At 37.9% G+C, this 16,157-nt stretch overlaps 1 protein-coding gene and 1 long non-coding RNA gene across 3 annotated transcripts; one reads left to right on the top strand and one right to left on the bottom strand.

Annotated features, from left to right (window-relative positions):
• The first annotated feature begins 551 nt into the window (after window positions 1-551).
• Window positions 552-7,786, top strand: LOC141829467 (uncharacterized). Of its 2 annotated transcripts, XM_074716944.1 has the most exons (3): window positions 552-765; window positions 7,219-7,463; window positions 7,579-7,786. In XM_074716944.1, exons 1-2 carry the CDS (start codon window positions 653-655, stop codon window positions 7,427-7,429), a joined length of 324 nt encoding a protein of 107 aa, XP_074573045.1. In that variant the 5' UTR covers window positions 552-652; the 3' UTR covers window positions 7,430-7,463; window positions 7,579-7,786. The 2 variants fall into 2 exon arrangements, with proteins under 2 accessions (XP_074573045.1, XP_074573044.1); XM_074716943.1 differs by having other exon boundaries at window positions 553-765; window positions 7,219-7,786.
• Window positions 7,787-14,274: 6,488 nt separating this feature from the next.
• LOC141828804 (uncharacterized) lies at window positions 14,275-16,002 on the bottom strand. The gene is made up of 3 exons (XR_012601832.1): window positions 15,502-16,002; window positions 15,091-15,151; window positions 14,275-14,376 (listed from the first exon to the last, which is right to left on the bottom strand). It is a non-coding gene; the product is annotated as an uncharacterized LOC141828804 (long non-coding RNA).
• Between the last annotated feature and the right edge of the window lie 155 nt (window positions 16,003-16,157).

Raw genomic sequence — 16,157 nt, 5'->3', positions numbered from 1 at the left:
TTTTTTTTTTTATGACTAATCTTGTGAGTCACTTAGGTGGTCGTTTGTGGAGGTTAACACACTTAAAAGTCGAGGAGGATACTTAAGCTACCAAACTCTCTAGAGGTTAAAGGTGCTTGGGATGCCAAAGTTAAGGGTGCTCGGCTGCCTTACGCTCTGAAGGCTAACACTGTGTGATGCCATCTGTGCCGAGTTTGTTGATCTAGAGCTAAACTATATGAGTCAAATCATGTGTGTGCTGAGTTTAAAAGAGATCATTCTCCAAAGTATTACTTGTTCTATTTATCCTAAAGTTCATTATGTTTATTTCTCCATCCAACACCATTTTCAGTTACCTTCCTTGTGTTCGTGGCCCGCAGCAGCCGTAATAGTAGGAGATGACTGTGCGGTTGACATAGAGATGAATTTATGGTTAGGGATATGTTTTTAAAAATGGCCAATTTAAAGACAGATGCATGCGCATTCATCACCGCCTGTCGAGCGACGGACGCCACTTGTCGTAATACTTGTGATCCGTTGGTTCAGCAATCCCATCCCGACTCCTTATCCTCGGGCCATCCTCCCTCCATCGCAATCCCCGCTACATCTTCTCTACCGCGCGGTTCCCTTTCCCTTCACTGCTTTGCTGCGAGCAGTAAAATTAAAGTCGCAGATGGAGAACCTGACAGCTAGCGAGATAGCTGGGTTCGGAGTGGGAACTCTCCTGCTGTGCACAACCATAGCCGCCACCAAAGTCGACGCCTTCATCTCATCCTCCCAGAGGAGGTCAGTCCTCAAATTATACTTTTCCCTCTTGTTTCTCCTTACAGTTTTTCTACTTCCCTAAACATGCCTGCTTTTCTTAAGTTGTGAAATGCTTTGAAAGTGGGGAGAGCATACTTACTAATCGCCAAGCAGATTACCCTGATTTTTTTTTTTATATATATATATATATATACGATACTCCCCGGGAAGTGTTGAAAATCAAAACTTGTGCTGACGGTGACCAGGTTTTGGCCATGGTTAGTTCTTCCGACATGTAGTTGATATGTTGTTTGGGGCCTCTTCAATTTTATAGTCCAGTAGAAGATCCTTATGTTAACTGAAGCTTGAATTTCCATATCTTCATAACATGATTCGGTAGTGTAATTGAACGAGGTCCACTTCATGTAATTTTCTTGGAAGCAAATGATTAGTTGAATTGCTAAAAAAAAACATCTACAGCAACTCCAATTGCATAAACCTTTGACATAGTAACTAGTACCTGAAAAGAAAAATGACTATTTATTCTAATATTCTTCCCACGTCGAAGCATAAATCACATTAAAGGGATTACACAAACGAACCTATTGTGAGGTTTGATAGATATCAAGAATTTGTCATTCTCTCTCCCTTTTTTGAAATGGAAAATGTTTAAGCTCGACTCTGGAGCATAAGTGTTAACATAGATGAAATACTATTTAAGATAGAACATCATCCATACTTGTTACAAAAAAAATTTAGAATGTGAGCATTACTAGCCACCACTATTTAACATAAAACATTGAGGACTATATTTAGCATATTGAATAGTGGACTATCATTTGATTTACAGAGAGATTGATACTATGCATCATGCACCACTATTTACATCCATGAATTTTATATCTACATATTAGTTGTTGGAGTTGACCAACATTATGATTGCATGGTGGTGCTTATATCTGTTAATTATTTAAAGAATTCAGTAAAGACCCATCATAGCCTATTTCAACCTGCAATAATGATGATATAAGGCAACCTGCAACATCTACTGTAGTTGGTGATGTTGCCGTTAGAAAATATTGGGCTAATTGTCAGTATTGAGGAAAAAGTTAAGTAAGATTTGCAACCGTGAAGTATCTCAAACGCGACTTTGACAGTGTGCTTTAAGGTTTTAGTTTCATGAGATCTTTGCATAACTTTCTATATTTTAGTGCCAACTCTAGGTAGCTAGAATTGAGCAGTTGGATTTTGTAGGAGGTGCTAGTAGTGTGATCTTGATTTACATATAGATCAGATCTTAAATAGGAAGAAAATAATTTTTGTTAGGATCGGATGACCAAGCTAGAGGGGTTGCATAGTGATCGTTAACCTACAAGTGATGACTATATGCTCTTGCTATTGAACTAGAAAGGTCAAACAAGATTAGTGTAGTGGAATATCATAAACAAGCAATCAAACACTCATCAATTGCAAACACATGGGATTTAATGTGATTCAATAGTCCTAGGTTCCTACTCCATGGCTTATGATTCATTGTTGGATTGCTCCAAGAAAGCCACTAACTTTCTCCATCTAATTAGTCAATTATCAAAAGTAGAGAAACCTCTTACAAGCTCAATAAATTTATAATAGATTACAAGAAATCTTAGAGAAAAGGGAGAAGCTCTAATAAGACCTAACCATCCTTGTTTTCACTAACATTGAAGCCTCCAACGAGCTCTCCATTTATAATCTTCAATCCTCCAATATCTTTTGTTGTTTATCGCCTAATAGTTGATTGATATACACCATCAGTTAATTGGTCTTCATGATCCAACTATTATTGTGCAGTTATGGATCTTTTCTATTTTCCACGTCGACAATTAGTCGATTGATGTCATTAGTTGACTACCCAATTGACTTAGTCATGAACAAAACCATTTTGTCCACTAACTCCATGGACCCAATTGACTTTCCCATTTGAATGATTCACTAGTTGACTTGATATCCATCATCAAGCGAATGCTTAAACCATAAAGCCTGAAACACTTTGGGGTATGGGTTTTCTAGCTACTAGTCGATTGATCTCTAATACAAGTCGATTAGTAACTCTCGACCCCCACCTCTAAGATCGAGTGTGCCTATGTTGAGTTCTACCCTTCGACCCTATGGATATAGGCAACTCAACGCTCAAAGCTCACTTAAGTTTTACTCTTTGTAGCTTTACTTCGTCCCTTGGTCATCATTCGTTAGGCTGGTCTCTTGGATGTGCATGAGCCCTCGGCTCATCCACATGCCATCCTTCAATGATTCACCTACGAAGTCTTGCTCCAATTGCTATTGTCCTCGTTGCCTTGATGCTACTTATGTTGAAATTCCTCAGTCTGCCTTATTCAACCTTCTCTGATTTCTATAGACCTCAGGCCATCGAGCGCCAACCTAGCCACGCTGGGTCATTGCTCTAAACTTGCTCCAACACCACCTTACCACTCCTTATCTTGCAATATTTCGAATGTTTCATACCATTCTTCTTTGATGTTACTAGACCTCCAAACTTCTAAGCGTACCACTTTGACCACGTCAAACCAACAACATACACTCGACCTCATTAAACCACCACGAGCTCTTCGCATTCCATATGTGTTCCTGCAAATCCTTGCACTCTCAAACACATTAAATACATAACGAAAGTCCTAAACTTAAATCTTTTATCCAAACATCAAAATTCAAGGTCACACCTAACATTTGGGACATGATTGCACTAATAATCTTCCCATTTTTTATTAACAATCCATTTAAGTTGATTATAACAACAATGCACATGCAACAAATGCACTATCATACACTAAGACCTACACCTAGTCTCCTCCCACCTAAGCTTCCCCTAAAGATGGGAATTTTTAAAAAAAGCATCAATAGAGAAGAACAAGGTTCTCATAACCTTTTCTCTCTTCTCCCTCTAATTTCAAATCAAGTTATTTTGTCCCTTTGGAAATCCTTGACCTATTCCTAGGCATGTGTCTATCCTTATTGGATTTCTTGCCTAGCTTCCTAACTACCTTCCTATCTTTAGGCAAGGTAGGTTTATCATGAACCTTAATCCCAGTGTTATCATACACATTAACTGTAGATCTATCATGATATTAGAAACCAAAATTCTTTATGGTACATGCATATATGTATTACCCCTAAATATGGAAGAATTGAAATTTGAACTTAAATTAAAGTAAGGCGAGAATACTTTCTCCTTTACCTTTAGAGCTCCCCCTTGACATGATCATCCAACTTTCTTTCATTTTCCCATTTGCTTCTTCTATACGACCCCCCCCCTTTTGGCACTCCATGTGGCAGTGACCTCTTTCTGCATGCGTGAAGCAAATGATATATTCTTCTTCTTAGCTTCCTTTTACTTATAACTTGGTTTAGTATAATTAATGAATCCACCATATTTACAATTTACCTTTTTACCTCTTTTTTGGCGAATGGGTACCGATTATTGTAGTATTCATGTTGGTTGCGCCTATAACACACAATATGCTCTTTTGACTTGGTGTGATGGAGGTACTCGAAGGTTCGTCTAAGCTTGCTTCTTCACCTTTCTTAGACTCATCTTCATCCCTTGAAGAGGTGGATGGCTCCCAATTTGATCCATCCAATGTAAAAGGCTTACGGTCCTCTTTGACTTCCTTAATTATTGGACTACTAATGTCTTCCCCTTTTACCTCTTGTTGTGCTTCGGATTCCTTTTCACTTTTCTCCACATCCTCTTGAATTGTCTCCTTGTCTTGGACATTTTCTCCTTTATTGAGATTTTAATGAATGCGCACAATTTGGGCTCCCAAAGGTCTTGTTGCATGCCTGCATTCTTTATTTATCTCGTATAAGATTTTCTTTCACACCACATATATTAAGGTATGACAAATCTTCTTATTTACCTTATATAATTTAATTTGTTGCCTTTTTCAATCTCTTCATCAAATCTTCTTTCCTTCATCTCTAGGCCTTTGATACTCGAAGCATGACGAAACTTCTTCCATAGTTGATTGAAAACCAACACTCCACCAAATCCTTCCTAAATTTGAATTCCTTATGATATGGTGGTATTTTATAGTCTTCATGATACAAAGACATGTCATACACTATTCTAGTCATCTTTAATTTGTCTTCTTGATGCTTAGTCCAACAAAGAGTGCCTTGCTTTGTACCATTTGTTAGGATTGAATCTAGAGGAGGTCGGGGGTGGGGGTGGGGGTGAATAGTGATCGTTGACTTGTAAGTGATGATCTTATACTCTTGCTATCGAAGTAGCAAGGTCGAACAAGATTAGTACATTGGAACAAACATAAATAAGCAATCAAATATTGGTAAATCGGTCAACTAGTTGACCCCATGGACCTAGTTGAGTGCCCCAATCGATTAATATCCATCCTATGCCAATGGTGAGTTCTACTAGTCATCCCCATGGATACAAGTCACTTAACACATAGCTCAACGGTCTTACTTTTTGCAGCTTAACTTCGCCCCTCAACGATCTTCTGTTAAGTTACTTAGTCCCTTGGATGTGCATGATGCCTCAGCTCCTCCATGGCAATCTTTCACCCACTCATCTATGAAATTTGCCTTCATCGGTTGTTATCCTTACTGCTTTAATGCTCCTCGTTCTACTGTCCCTCGATCTACCTCATACAATTTTATCCGATCTCTACAGACCTCGAGTCATTGTACTGCTAACCCTACCATGCCAAATCATTACTCCAGAGTGCTCCTTTTCCTACGGTCACTCAGATGTTCCATACACTCGACAACGAAGTCGATAACCATACACTCGACCTTGTCAAGTCATGAGCTCTCCAAGCTCCACGTATGTCTTTGCAAATTCTTTTAAACTCAACACACATATTAAATACACAGGGACATATCTTAAACCTCAAACATTAAAACCCAATGTTACATGAGACCACTTGGGGAATGATTACACCAACAATTTTGACGTCTGTATTTTTTTTAATCTTATTAGTTTTTGCAAATTCAAATTGATTAGATGCTCATCTTAATCTCTAGTTTTTCACGATCTTGCATGGGTAAGATGTTTGTTTTAATATTCTCCTTTTTGCTAATCTCGCATAAACTAGATCCCATGGAACCAGCTCCATTTCTATATATATCTTGTACAATAGGTGTTATAAACAAGCTTTCATGGAGCAAATCTTGTTTACCACACGGCTATGAATACTACGAATGATCTTAATGGTTTCGACCAGTTTGTGCGATAATCTCTTGCACTTCCATGAGAACTTTATGATGCTCTAATTTACAAGATTGTTGTGATGTTCTATGTATGCAAGATTATTACTACCTTGAAAAGGAGAGGAAGATCTACTATAGGTATGAAGCATAATCAAGAGTGGAGTGTTGTTACTACGAGATGAAGATCAAATACAAGAATAAAGAAAAGAAAGCATACCAAGGCATTGGATAGAGGTGAGGATGATCTATTACTTATGTTCACTAGTGTGTCCCAGCTAATGAGGATTAAGAATATACCATGGGGAGTGATAACCATTTGGAGAGAAAACAAGCTTTTAAATGATCTAGGTCACTATAGGCTAATTAATCTAAATGCAACAGTGGCAAATTAACACCCAACAAATCTTAGTCTAATACAACACACATAAACAAGACAAGGATTTACTTTTGTAAATTGAAAATTATATTAACTGAAAACTTATCAAATACATGAGATCCTAACATCATTTTATAAATTGATAGATCAACTTATTCTTCATAAAATAATATACCATTTTAATAAAAACCAGACTTATTTTTAAAGACTAAATAGTTTTTTATGGAAACTAGATATGCTATCATATCTCGTAATTTAAAAAAACGACTGACATGATATGGTATTTTATACCATGCATGAAAGTCCTAATTACAAACTATGGGACTATCTACATATAGATGGTGCCGAGGAAAGATGCATGAATACAGCAAGAACCTCTATCAGCTGATTACGAATAGTTAATTGAATTTGATGAGTCAAGAAGAGCATCCCTGTCCTAAACTAATGTCCTTTTTCCATTCTTTAAACACTTATACACAGCTTAACAGCAATAGTACATGAGGCACTATTCAGAATGTAGTTCAATGCAAGTGAATTAATAATAGGGTTTCCTTTGAGGAGATAACCTTAATTATAATTCTAAGTCAAACAACGGTGGTCCTCGTCTATGGTATTACTCAAAAAAAATTTGCTACTCTGTAGAAAATAATAAAACTTAACTGTCAAAATTTTAAAAAGAATGGAGAATTGTATAGAAAATTAAATTCCATTACCTCCATTTCTATAGTTTCAACAAATTACCCTCGTTTGTTCTTTTGACGCAGCACTATGACAGATTTTAGTTTAGTCATTATTAAATCTGGCTAATGGTTCATGAAGTTAAATACATTGATTGGATGAATTACATCAGTCGAGTTCAGTGGTAGCTTTTTCTTCTTTGCAATTTTTTGCAGCTCTTTGGGCATGTGTAAGAGATGCGGAGATCTCAGAATGATAGCATGTTCTCGCTGCAAAGGAGTCGGATGTGCCAAAAAAGGAGGCCCCTTTAGTTTCATCATGTTGGAAGAGATTTCCGAGGCTTTGGGAGATGGAAGAACCCAAAAACAGTTGATGCCATGCATTAAGTGTCAATCTAAGGGAAGATTGCCATGTCCAAATTGCTAGAAGCTTTCCTGATACTCCAGAAAAACTTTGATTTGTATCCTCTTCTTACCATAACTTTCCCTATTTCCTCAGATGTATTTCATCGAAGTTTCATAAAATGTTTTCTTCCAGAGGGAAAAAGATACCCAACAACTTCACAAATTTTGCAGACTGCCGATGTTTTAAAGTGTGAGCAATCGAAATAGCAATGCTATATGTCATAGGGGGCATACGTGCTAACATGCAGGGATAGTAGCGGTGAACTTGCCTGTCGAAGAAGCCAAGCTACTTGCTCAATGTCTTTTTCAAAAGTTTGTACTGAAAATGTCATTATTTATGGTATAGTAAGTGGTTCGATTGTTGAAGTAATTGATAAAAGGTGTTCGTGAAATATATTCTTTTTTTTTTCATTTAGTTTGCATCATGTTTATGCATTCATTTGAATATCCCACAGTTCAATTAACAACAGATTTATGGACCAATTTAATTTTTTTTTAAAAATTGATTACAGACTCTAATCGTACAATTACATTTTGAAAAAAAAGTTCAAGATATTTGAACCTAAATGATAGGCAAAAGTTGTGCTTTTGCACTTTGTGGGGTCAATAACTCTCCAGTGCATGTGATCATATATGCACGTACGGTCATTGGGATGATAGATTTTATCTTTTACCACTAATAATTTGTTGCAGTTGATATCAAATTGTCTTACAACACTAAGAAGACAAGTGCAACATGAAGACAAATACAATATGCAAGATAAATTGGCAAAGTAATGTCATCAATTTCAAGGGTAATAAAGGACCTTAAAGTTGGTCTCTTAAAATACTATTGAATATGTTGGTGCTCTGGTTAGTTTTGATGTGATCAATCGAGTTATGTTAGGTCCTGTGTTATTCTAATCCCTTTGCTAAGTGTGCAGGAACTTAGGTACGGAGGAAGTCGAGCGTAAGACGTAGCGGACGAGAAGGGATGCATGGGGAAGTGAGCTGACGGGCTCGGTGCAATCCGAGGGACGCGGAAGCTACGGAAGAATACGCCGGTGAAGCGAGAAGGACATGCGCGATGTCCGAGGGACGAGAAGCCGGGAGGAAGCACGGTCGAGGGGCGAAAGGCCGGAGTCGGGTTCGGGTGAACCTAACTCTGGTTGGCCAGAAATCACCCAACCGATCTACCGACAAAAAGTCAATAGAGTTGACTTTGACCAAGTCAACCTTTCACTTGGACTAGACCAAGACTATGATTGGTCGCCAACTTCAAGCGCAGCCATTAAATTCCAGCATGTGAAGAAAATCAAGGAATTGACCGGTCAAAGCTTTTATTAAAACTCTTGATAAGGCTTTGCTAAGGCTTATTAATTGATAAAGCTTTTATTGAAGCCACGTGAACTTCAAGATAAAGCTTGGATAATGCCTTGACAAAGCTCGGTCAAAGATAAAGCCTTGACCAAGTCATACACGATCAAAGCTTTAGCTTTGATTCAAAAAGCCTTGAATTGCTGCCAACGATCAAGTTCATCCAACGATCAAGATCGCATCTGAAGATCAATGGCTAAAAGAAAACTTATCAACGATCTACGGTTAGGATTTGTTTTCTTAACCTATAAATAGACTTAGAGTTTTAGAGTAAGGGCATCAATTACTTTTGTCATTCTCTCTAAGTCTCCGTGCTACAAGTGTAAAGGCTTCTCCGCCTAAAGGAGTTTTGTTTGAGCGCCAATTGCCTTGGAAGCAACGACTGAGTTGCAACCAAGTTTTTTTAAAGGAGTGTTTATTCTGTGACTTTACTTAAACCGTCTATTCACCCCCCTCTAGCCGGTCCAACCCGATCCAACAGAATATTTGAGAAAACTTCTTCAACCAATGTTAAGTTAGTATAAATACCCCATGAAGGTGCTTGTAATGGTGTAGTATTCATGTTGTGAGTTTCAATTCCAACTTAAAGTATAGTTTGTTCTCTCCTTTCTCTCTACACCTCCTACCTCATCATCCTTTCCTTCCATCAGTGGTATCAGAGCGAGAAAACCTTGAAACCCAAAGTACGCCTGTGTCATCCCCCCCTCTTTCTTATCCTAATAGGGAGACGTTACGTACTTTAACTTAAATAACATAACACAATTTAAAATATCCTTTTCTGTTTAACAAGCGGAAGCAAGGAAATAAATAATAATTCTTAGACATAAAATAAACATTTATTTAATTTCTTGATCCTTAATCTTATTCCGCGGTTCCGCCAACACCACACATCGAACACCTTTCCAGCTGCCTCCTTTTTCCTAAAACTTTTCCTTTCCTTTATCTGCAGTACAAGGGAAATAAAACTATAAGCATAAAGCTTAGTAAGTACCGTCCTACTCACAAAACGATGCATATTTTAAAATCATGCTTTTGAAAACTATAAAAGGAAATATTTTCATGCTTACAATTTATTGCTACTGAAACATATAAGCTAGATAAATATCATGGTGTACGCATCATAGCAAGCACATGGACTAGGATCATGACTGATCTAAACATGATATTAAAACTACTTTCACTTTAAGGTAATAATGAACTTTTGAAACTTATACATATATAAGTGAAAATAGTAATCATCCTTTTGTGGGCCCGGCATTGTGCTAACTATGCGCGCATCCCTAAATAGATCCGAGGTAGCTAATCCCGAACCCATTAGGGTACTACTAGGCGATCTGAGCCTAGGGGCGATCTAGGAGCCCACCCATGGACGATCTGAGTCCAAGCACATGCCACATAAAAGTAAAATACTTTCTTTAATCATTCTTTTCTCTTTAACCTTGCATATACTAGGCGATCTAGGGCCTAGGGGCGATCTAGGAGCCCACCCATAGATGAACTGAATCCATAATTACTGAGGCAAGGTAACTTATTTTCATAAACATTCTGTAAGAGAAATAAATTTCCACATACATACATAAATTTCGAATAACTAAAACAATGAATTTATGCATACGAACGGAACTACTTATACTGCAGGTGAGAGGTACTTACCTTATTGATGAATCGTCACAATACGAGCCTCGAAATACTATTAGATCCACGAGTCAAATTCCTGTAACAAAACATCCTCTAAATAACATATCCTAGAATAACCCCAAATGATTCTTATATCTTATCTAAATTTCACCTAATCATAACCTAATCAATTAATTAGTTAAACCCTATTAACCTTTCCAATTGGATTAATCAAACATATACCTCTTTGATTAATCAAACACTAACTATCAAACTAATTAATTGATTTACTAATTAACTACTTAATTAACTGATTAAACAATTAACTAATTACTAATTAATTATTAACTTACTATTAATTAACAATTTAATGGATTAATATCAGATCAATAATCTAACTAGTTTAACAAACTTTACTTAATCAACTACTTTAATTAATTAACTTACCTTACTTAATCTAATTAATTAGAAATCCGTCTTCTTCTTCGTGCGAGAACAGGGCAGAGGTCGGCGGCGTTCGGCGTCTTCTCCACGGCAAGCGGTGAAGGCTCACGGCGTGGGTTGGCGTTCGTGCTTCTCCGGCGAACAGTGCAAGGGAGCAGGGAGCCGCCTCTGCTTTGTCTTCTCCTTGCGCGGACAGGGTAGATTAGGGGATTGCGGCGGCCGTCGAAGACGGCGGCTGGGGGTGCAGCAGCCGCGGATCTGGACACCGACAGCAGGCGTCGAGCGTTGGCTGGGCGGCGGCGTTCTCTGTGCGCAGCAGAGGCGTCGCGGTGCTGCAGGCGGCGGTCAGGCGACGTCGGCTCTGCTTTTCCACGCGGCGGCGGCGAAGGGAAACTGAGGTGGCTTCGGTGTTCGGCTAGGGTTCCTTTAAAGCCCTCTTCCTTGGTCCGTTCCGAGCTCTTCGCCGGCAGAATCGGGCACAGCGGACGCCTTCCGCGCGGCGGACGCGGTCTCGCGGGGCGTAGGTCGCGCGGGCGAAGGGGAAGAAAAAAACCGCGATGGCTTTTCTTAACGGGCGAGGCGTTCACGGGTTTAAATCCTACCCACTAACCTCTATCAAATTGGGTTTATGGGTTTCTTTAATTGGGCTACAACAATTGGGCTGATTGTTTGGGCTTTCATTAGCTAATGGGATGATATTAATTAGGGTTGGTTTTAGTGGGTTTAATCATAAAAACTCAATCTAATAACTATCTAACTTTAATGATTAATTATTCAACCTAATAATTAATCCCTCCTTAATCTTCATGAATTCATTAGGATTACCTATACTTAACCCCCATCTCTTTACGAACTATTCTAAATCTAACTAATAATCTTAATTGGAGAAAATACGGGTGTTACAATACTCCCATCCTTATAAAAGTTTCGTCCTCGAAACTTAGAACACTCCTGGGTATGTTTATCTCATATCTTCTTTCCATTCCCAAGTTGCTTCCTTGAACTCTTGATTTTGCCAACAGCTATCTTAATTGATTGATTCATCAACTATGTCAACTGAACACATTCTATTGGTTGGTATCTCAACCTAAGTTTAGCTAACTAATCAAGTCAACTATCTATCAATAGAATCCTTCGTCAATCAACTAAAACTACTAGACAGAAAAATGCAAGTTGTTACCACAATCTCTCATCACTCACATGCTAAAAGATCTTACCTTGTGTTCTACGTATTCAATTGACCTGACTAGAACTTCTCATCTGCTAACTTGTTGGATTTTTTTTTTTTTTTTTTTGCTGCTGTCAGACTTTTCTCCACGACTGTAATCTTTGTGTCTAGGATAGAATTCCCGAGTCTTCTACTATAAATTCATCATCTATATCCCATCCTTGTAGAGTATTATCTACATTGTATATATTTAAAACACCTAGGTTATCACATTTTACAACCAAGTGCCTAACATTCTACCTTTAAGCTAGTTCAAAGAATATCACATATTCTGGAATCATTCTGTAACACTCCTCTTAATTTAGTAAAAAGACTCAGCTCAATACAATTGTACTCAATTCTTACGATTTTCTATAGGCATTTTATAGATGTAGCAATCAACTACTGAAGTTCACAAATAAAGCAATGAACTCTTTCGATTACACATTTTCCTTTATTATTTTAGTTATATATATATATTAGATCTGAAACAATGTGCATGACACCTTGATTGTCAATGGACACTTCATCGACTTAATTGGAGATTATGCAACTTAGTCATCAATAATTTGGGAGCAGGAGCCATTGCATCCAAAATGATGATAATTGACCAATTCTAAAAGCAATGCAGTTTACCCTCATTAGCGATAACATTTATCCTTTGCAATCCTTCTCACTGGCCACTGCAATAACGTGCTATTGACAATCCTAACTTAGAAAATGGTGATGACAGGCAACATCCTCATCAACAATCAAGACAATGGCCAATGAAATCAAATGGGGTTGAGTAGAAGAAAACACCAAGATATACTAGGAGAGTTACCTCTATAACAACATTTTATCTAGTTTGTCTATGATTCCATTTGACACCAATGAAAAAGAACAAAATGATTGAACTATTGTACAAGATGAACAGTATTCGATTAAACAGGGATCAGGTGTCAAAGAACTGTTGCATACTTGTGTCTGATGGCAATGCAGGAATTGAAACAGAAAATACAACAAGATTGCAACGAATGGGAAAAACTGAATCAGATACAATTAATCTACAAGCATGTCGTTGATAAATAAATAAGAAATGATCAGACGTTATCCAATGACATATGGTTCAGACTTAGCCACTAAGATATCTATTTCAAAAGATTAGCATTCTACAAACTATAATCAATAAGCAAGGAATCATCCAAGTTCCTTAACTAATAAACAGAAATATTAAACAGACAGAAAATCACAAGCATAAAAATATGAGTGAATTCAATTATTGAATGCATCTGGATCATGGAGAATCCCAACTATTAAACAAGCAATATAGAAACCAGATTATAGAAATTATGCATAAAAATTTTACTCCAATGCATTTTACACAACCATACCCCACTCCACCAACATATGGAATCTGGGAACCTGCTAGGTTCAGACTACTCCCTAACCTATAGTTATCCATGATTAACCATCAAACCATGTTGATCATTCTAAACAGGCAAAATGTGTTCAATTCAAAGTTATAATTTCACATCTAATATGAAATAGGTAGCAAGACACATTGATATTTATGCTCACTTCCACAAGACTATCACGTGAAATTTAAGCATCTTTATAGAAAAAGTCACTTAACTAGCATTTGTCTAGGGAAAGAAAAGGTCGTTTCTTAATTTCATTTTCTTCTTCCTCATGGATTTCAAGATAAAATTCATACTTCATATCAAATTTCATTCTAATTTCAGTAACCGAAACTCTGCACTTTCCGATTTATGCTATTTCTACTCAGTTGGTCATTTGTTAAAATAGAGTTTAAGAATCCTCCACACTTTGTAGTTTGGTGTTCTTCCAAATTGGCACGTTTTCTAGCCATTTCTTTCTATTCATATATGACAAGTAAGGCCAAAGAAAAAATTTCTATTCTATTAATACTTCACTATTTTATTAACATATCACACATGAACATGTCTAAGTCAAGAATCCTTCTTTATATTATTCATAAAAAGATATCATAAAAGGAAAACATATATGTACTTTCTTACTTGGGAGGCGGCAGGGTCAATGCTTGATGTGAGTGTGGCGGAAGGGCGGAACCTGCTCTGATACCATTTGTAACGCCCCCCTCTTTCTTATACTAATAGGGAGACGTTACGTACTTACTTTAACTTTTAATTAAATAAAATAACTCAATTAAAATATTCTTTTTCTGTTTAACATGCGGAAGCAAAAGAAATAAATATATAATTCTTAGACATAAAATAAACATTTATTTAATTTCTTGATCTTATTCCGCGGTTCCGTCGACACCACACATCAAACACTTTTCCAGCTGCCTCCTTTTTCCTAAAACTTTTCCTTTCCTTTATCTGCAGTATAAGGAAAATAAAACTATAAGCATAAAGCTTAGTAAGTACCATCCTACTCACAAAACGATGCATATTTTAAAATCATGCTTTTGAAAAATATAAAAGGAAATATCTTCATGCTTATCATTTATTGCTACTGAAACATATAAGCTAGATAAATATCATGGCATACGCATCATAACAAGCACATGGACTAAAATCATAACTGAACTAAACATGATCTTAAAAACTACTTTCACTTCAAGTTAGTAATGAACTTTTGAAAACTTATACATATAGTAAGTGAAAATAATAATCATCCTTCTGTGGGCCCGGCATTGTGCTAACTATGCGCGCATCCCTAAATAGATCCGAGGTAGCTAATCCCGAACCCATTAGGGTACTACTAGGCGATCTGAGCCTAGGGGCGATCTAGGAGCCCACCCATGGACGATCTGAGTCCAAGCACATGCCACATAAAAGTAAAATACTTTCTTTAATCATTCTTTTCTCTTTAACCTTGCATATACTAGGCGATCTAGGGCCTAGGGGCGATCTAGGAGCCCACCCATGGACGAACTGAGTCCATAATTACTGAGGCAAGGTAAATTATTTTCATAAACATTCTGTAAGAGAAACAAATCTCCACATACATACATAAATTTTTGAATAACTAAAACTATGAATTTATGCATACGAACGGAGCTACTTATACTGCAGGTGAGAGGTACTTACCTTATTGATGAATCGTCACAATACGAGCCTCGAAATACTATTAGATCCACGAGTCAAATTCCTGTAACAAAACATCCTCTAAATAACATATCCTAGAATAACCCCAAATGATTCTTATATCTTATCTAAATTTCACCTAATCATAACCTAATCAATTAATTAGTTAAACCCTATTAACCTTTCCAATTGGATTAATCAAACATATACCTCTTTGATTAATCAAACACTAACTATTAAACTAATTAATTGATTTACTAATTAACTACTTAATTAACTGATTAAACAATTAACTAATTACTAATTAATTATTAACTTACTATTAATTAACAATTTAATGGATTAATATCAGATCAATAATCTAACTAGTTTAACAAACTTTACTTAATCAACTACTTTAATTAATTAACTTACCTTACTTAATCTAATTAATTAGAAATCCGTCTTCTTCTTCGTGCGAGAACAGGGCAGAGGTCGGCGGCGTTCGGCGTCTTCTCCACGGCAAGCGGTGAAGGCTCACGGCGTGGGTTGGCGTTCGTGCTTCTCCGGCGAACAGTGCAAGGGAGCAGGGAGCCGCCTCTGCTTTGTCTTCTCCTTGCGCGGACAGGGTAGATTAGGGGATTGCGGCGGCCGTCGAAGACGGCGGCTGGGGGTGCAGCAGCCGCGGATCTGGACACCGACAGCAGGCGTCGAGCGTTGGCTGGGCGGCGGCGTTCTCTGTGCGCAGCAGAGGCGTCGCGGTGCTGCAGGCGGCGGTCAGGCGACGTCGGCTCTGCTTTTCCACGCGGCGGCGGCGAAGGGAAACTGAGGTGGCTTCGGTGTTCGGCTAGGGTTCCTTTAAAGCCCTCTTCCTTGGTCCGTTCCGAGCTCTTCGCCGGCAGAATCGGGCACAGCGGACGCCTTCCGCGCGGCGGACGCGGTCTCGCGGGGCGTAGGTCGCGCGGGCGAAGGGGAAGAAAAAACCGCGATGGCTTTTCTTAACGGGCGAGGCGTTCACGGGTTTAAATCCTACCCACTAACCTCTATCAAATTGGGTTTATGGGTTTCTTTAATTGGGCTACAACAATTGG

This window comes from Curcuma longa, chromosome 5, assembly GCF_044706935.1.
Source record: "Curcuma longa cultivar G26 ecotype Majalengka, Jawa Barat chromosome 5, ITB_CL_G26_1.1, whole genome shotgun sequence".
In the NCBI taxonomy this organism is placed as follows: Eukaryota; Viridiplantae; Streptophyta; class Magnoliopsida; order Zingiberales; family Zingiberaceae; genus Curcuma; species Curcuma longa.
The sequence above is the reverse complement of the archived record's forward strand: the minus strand, read 5'-3'. Positions and strand labels throughout refer to the sequence as shown.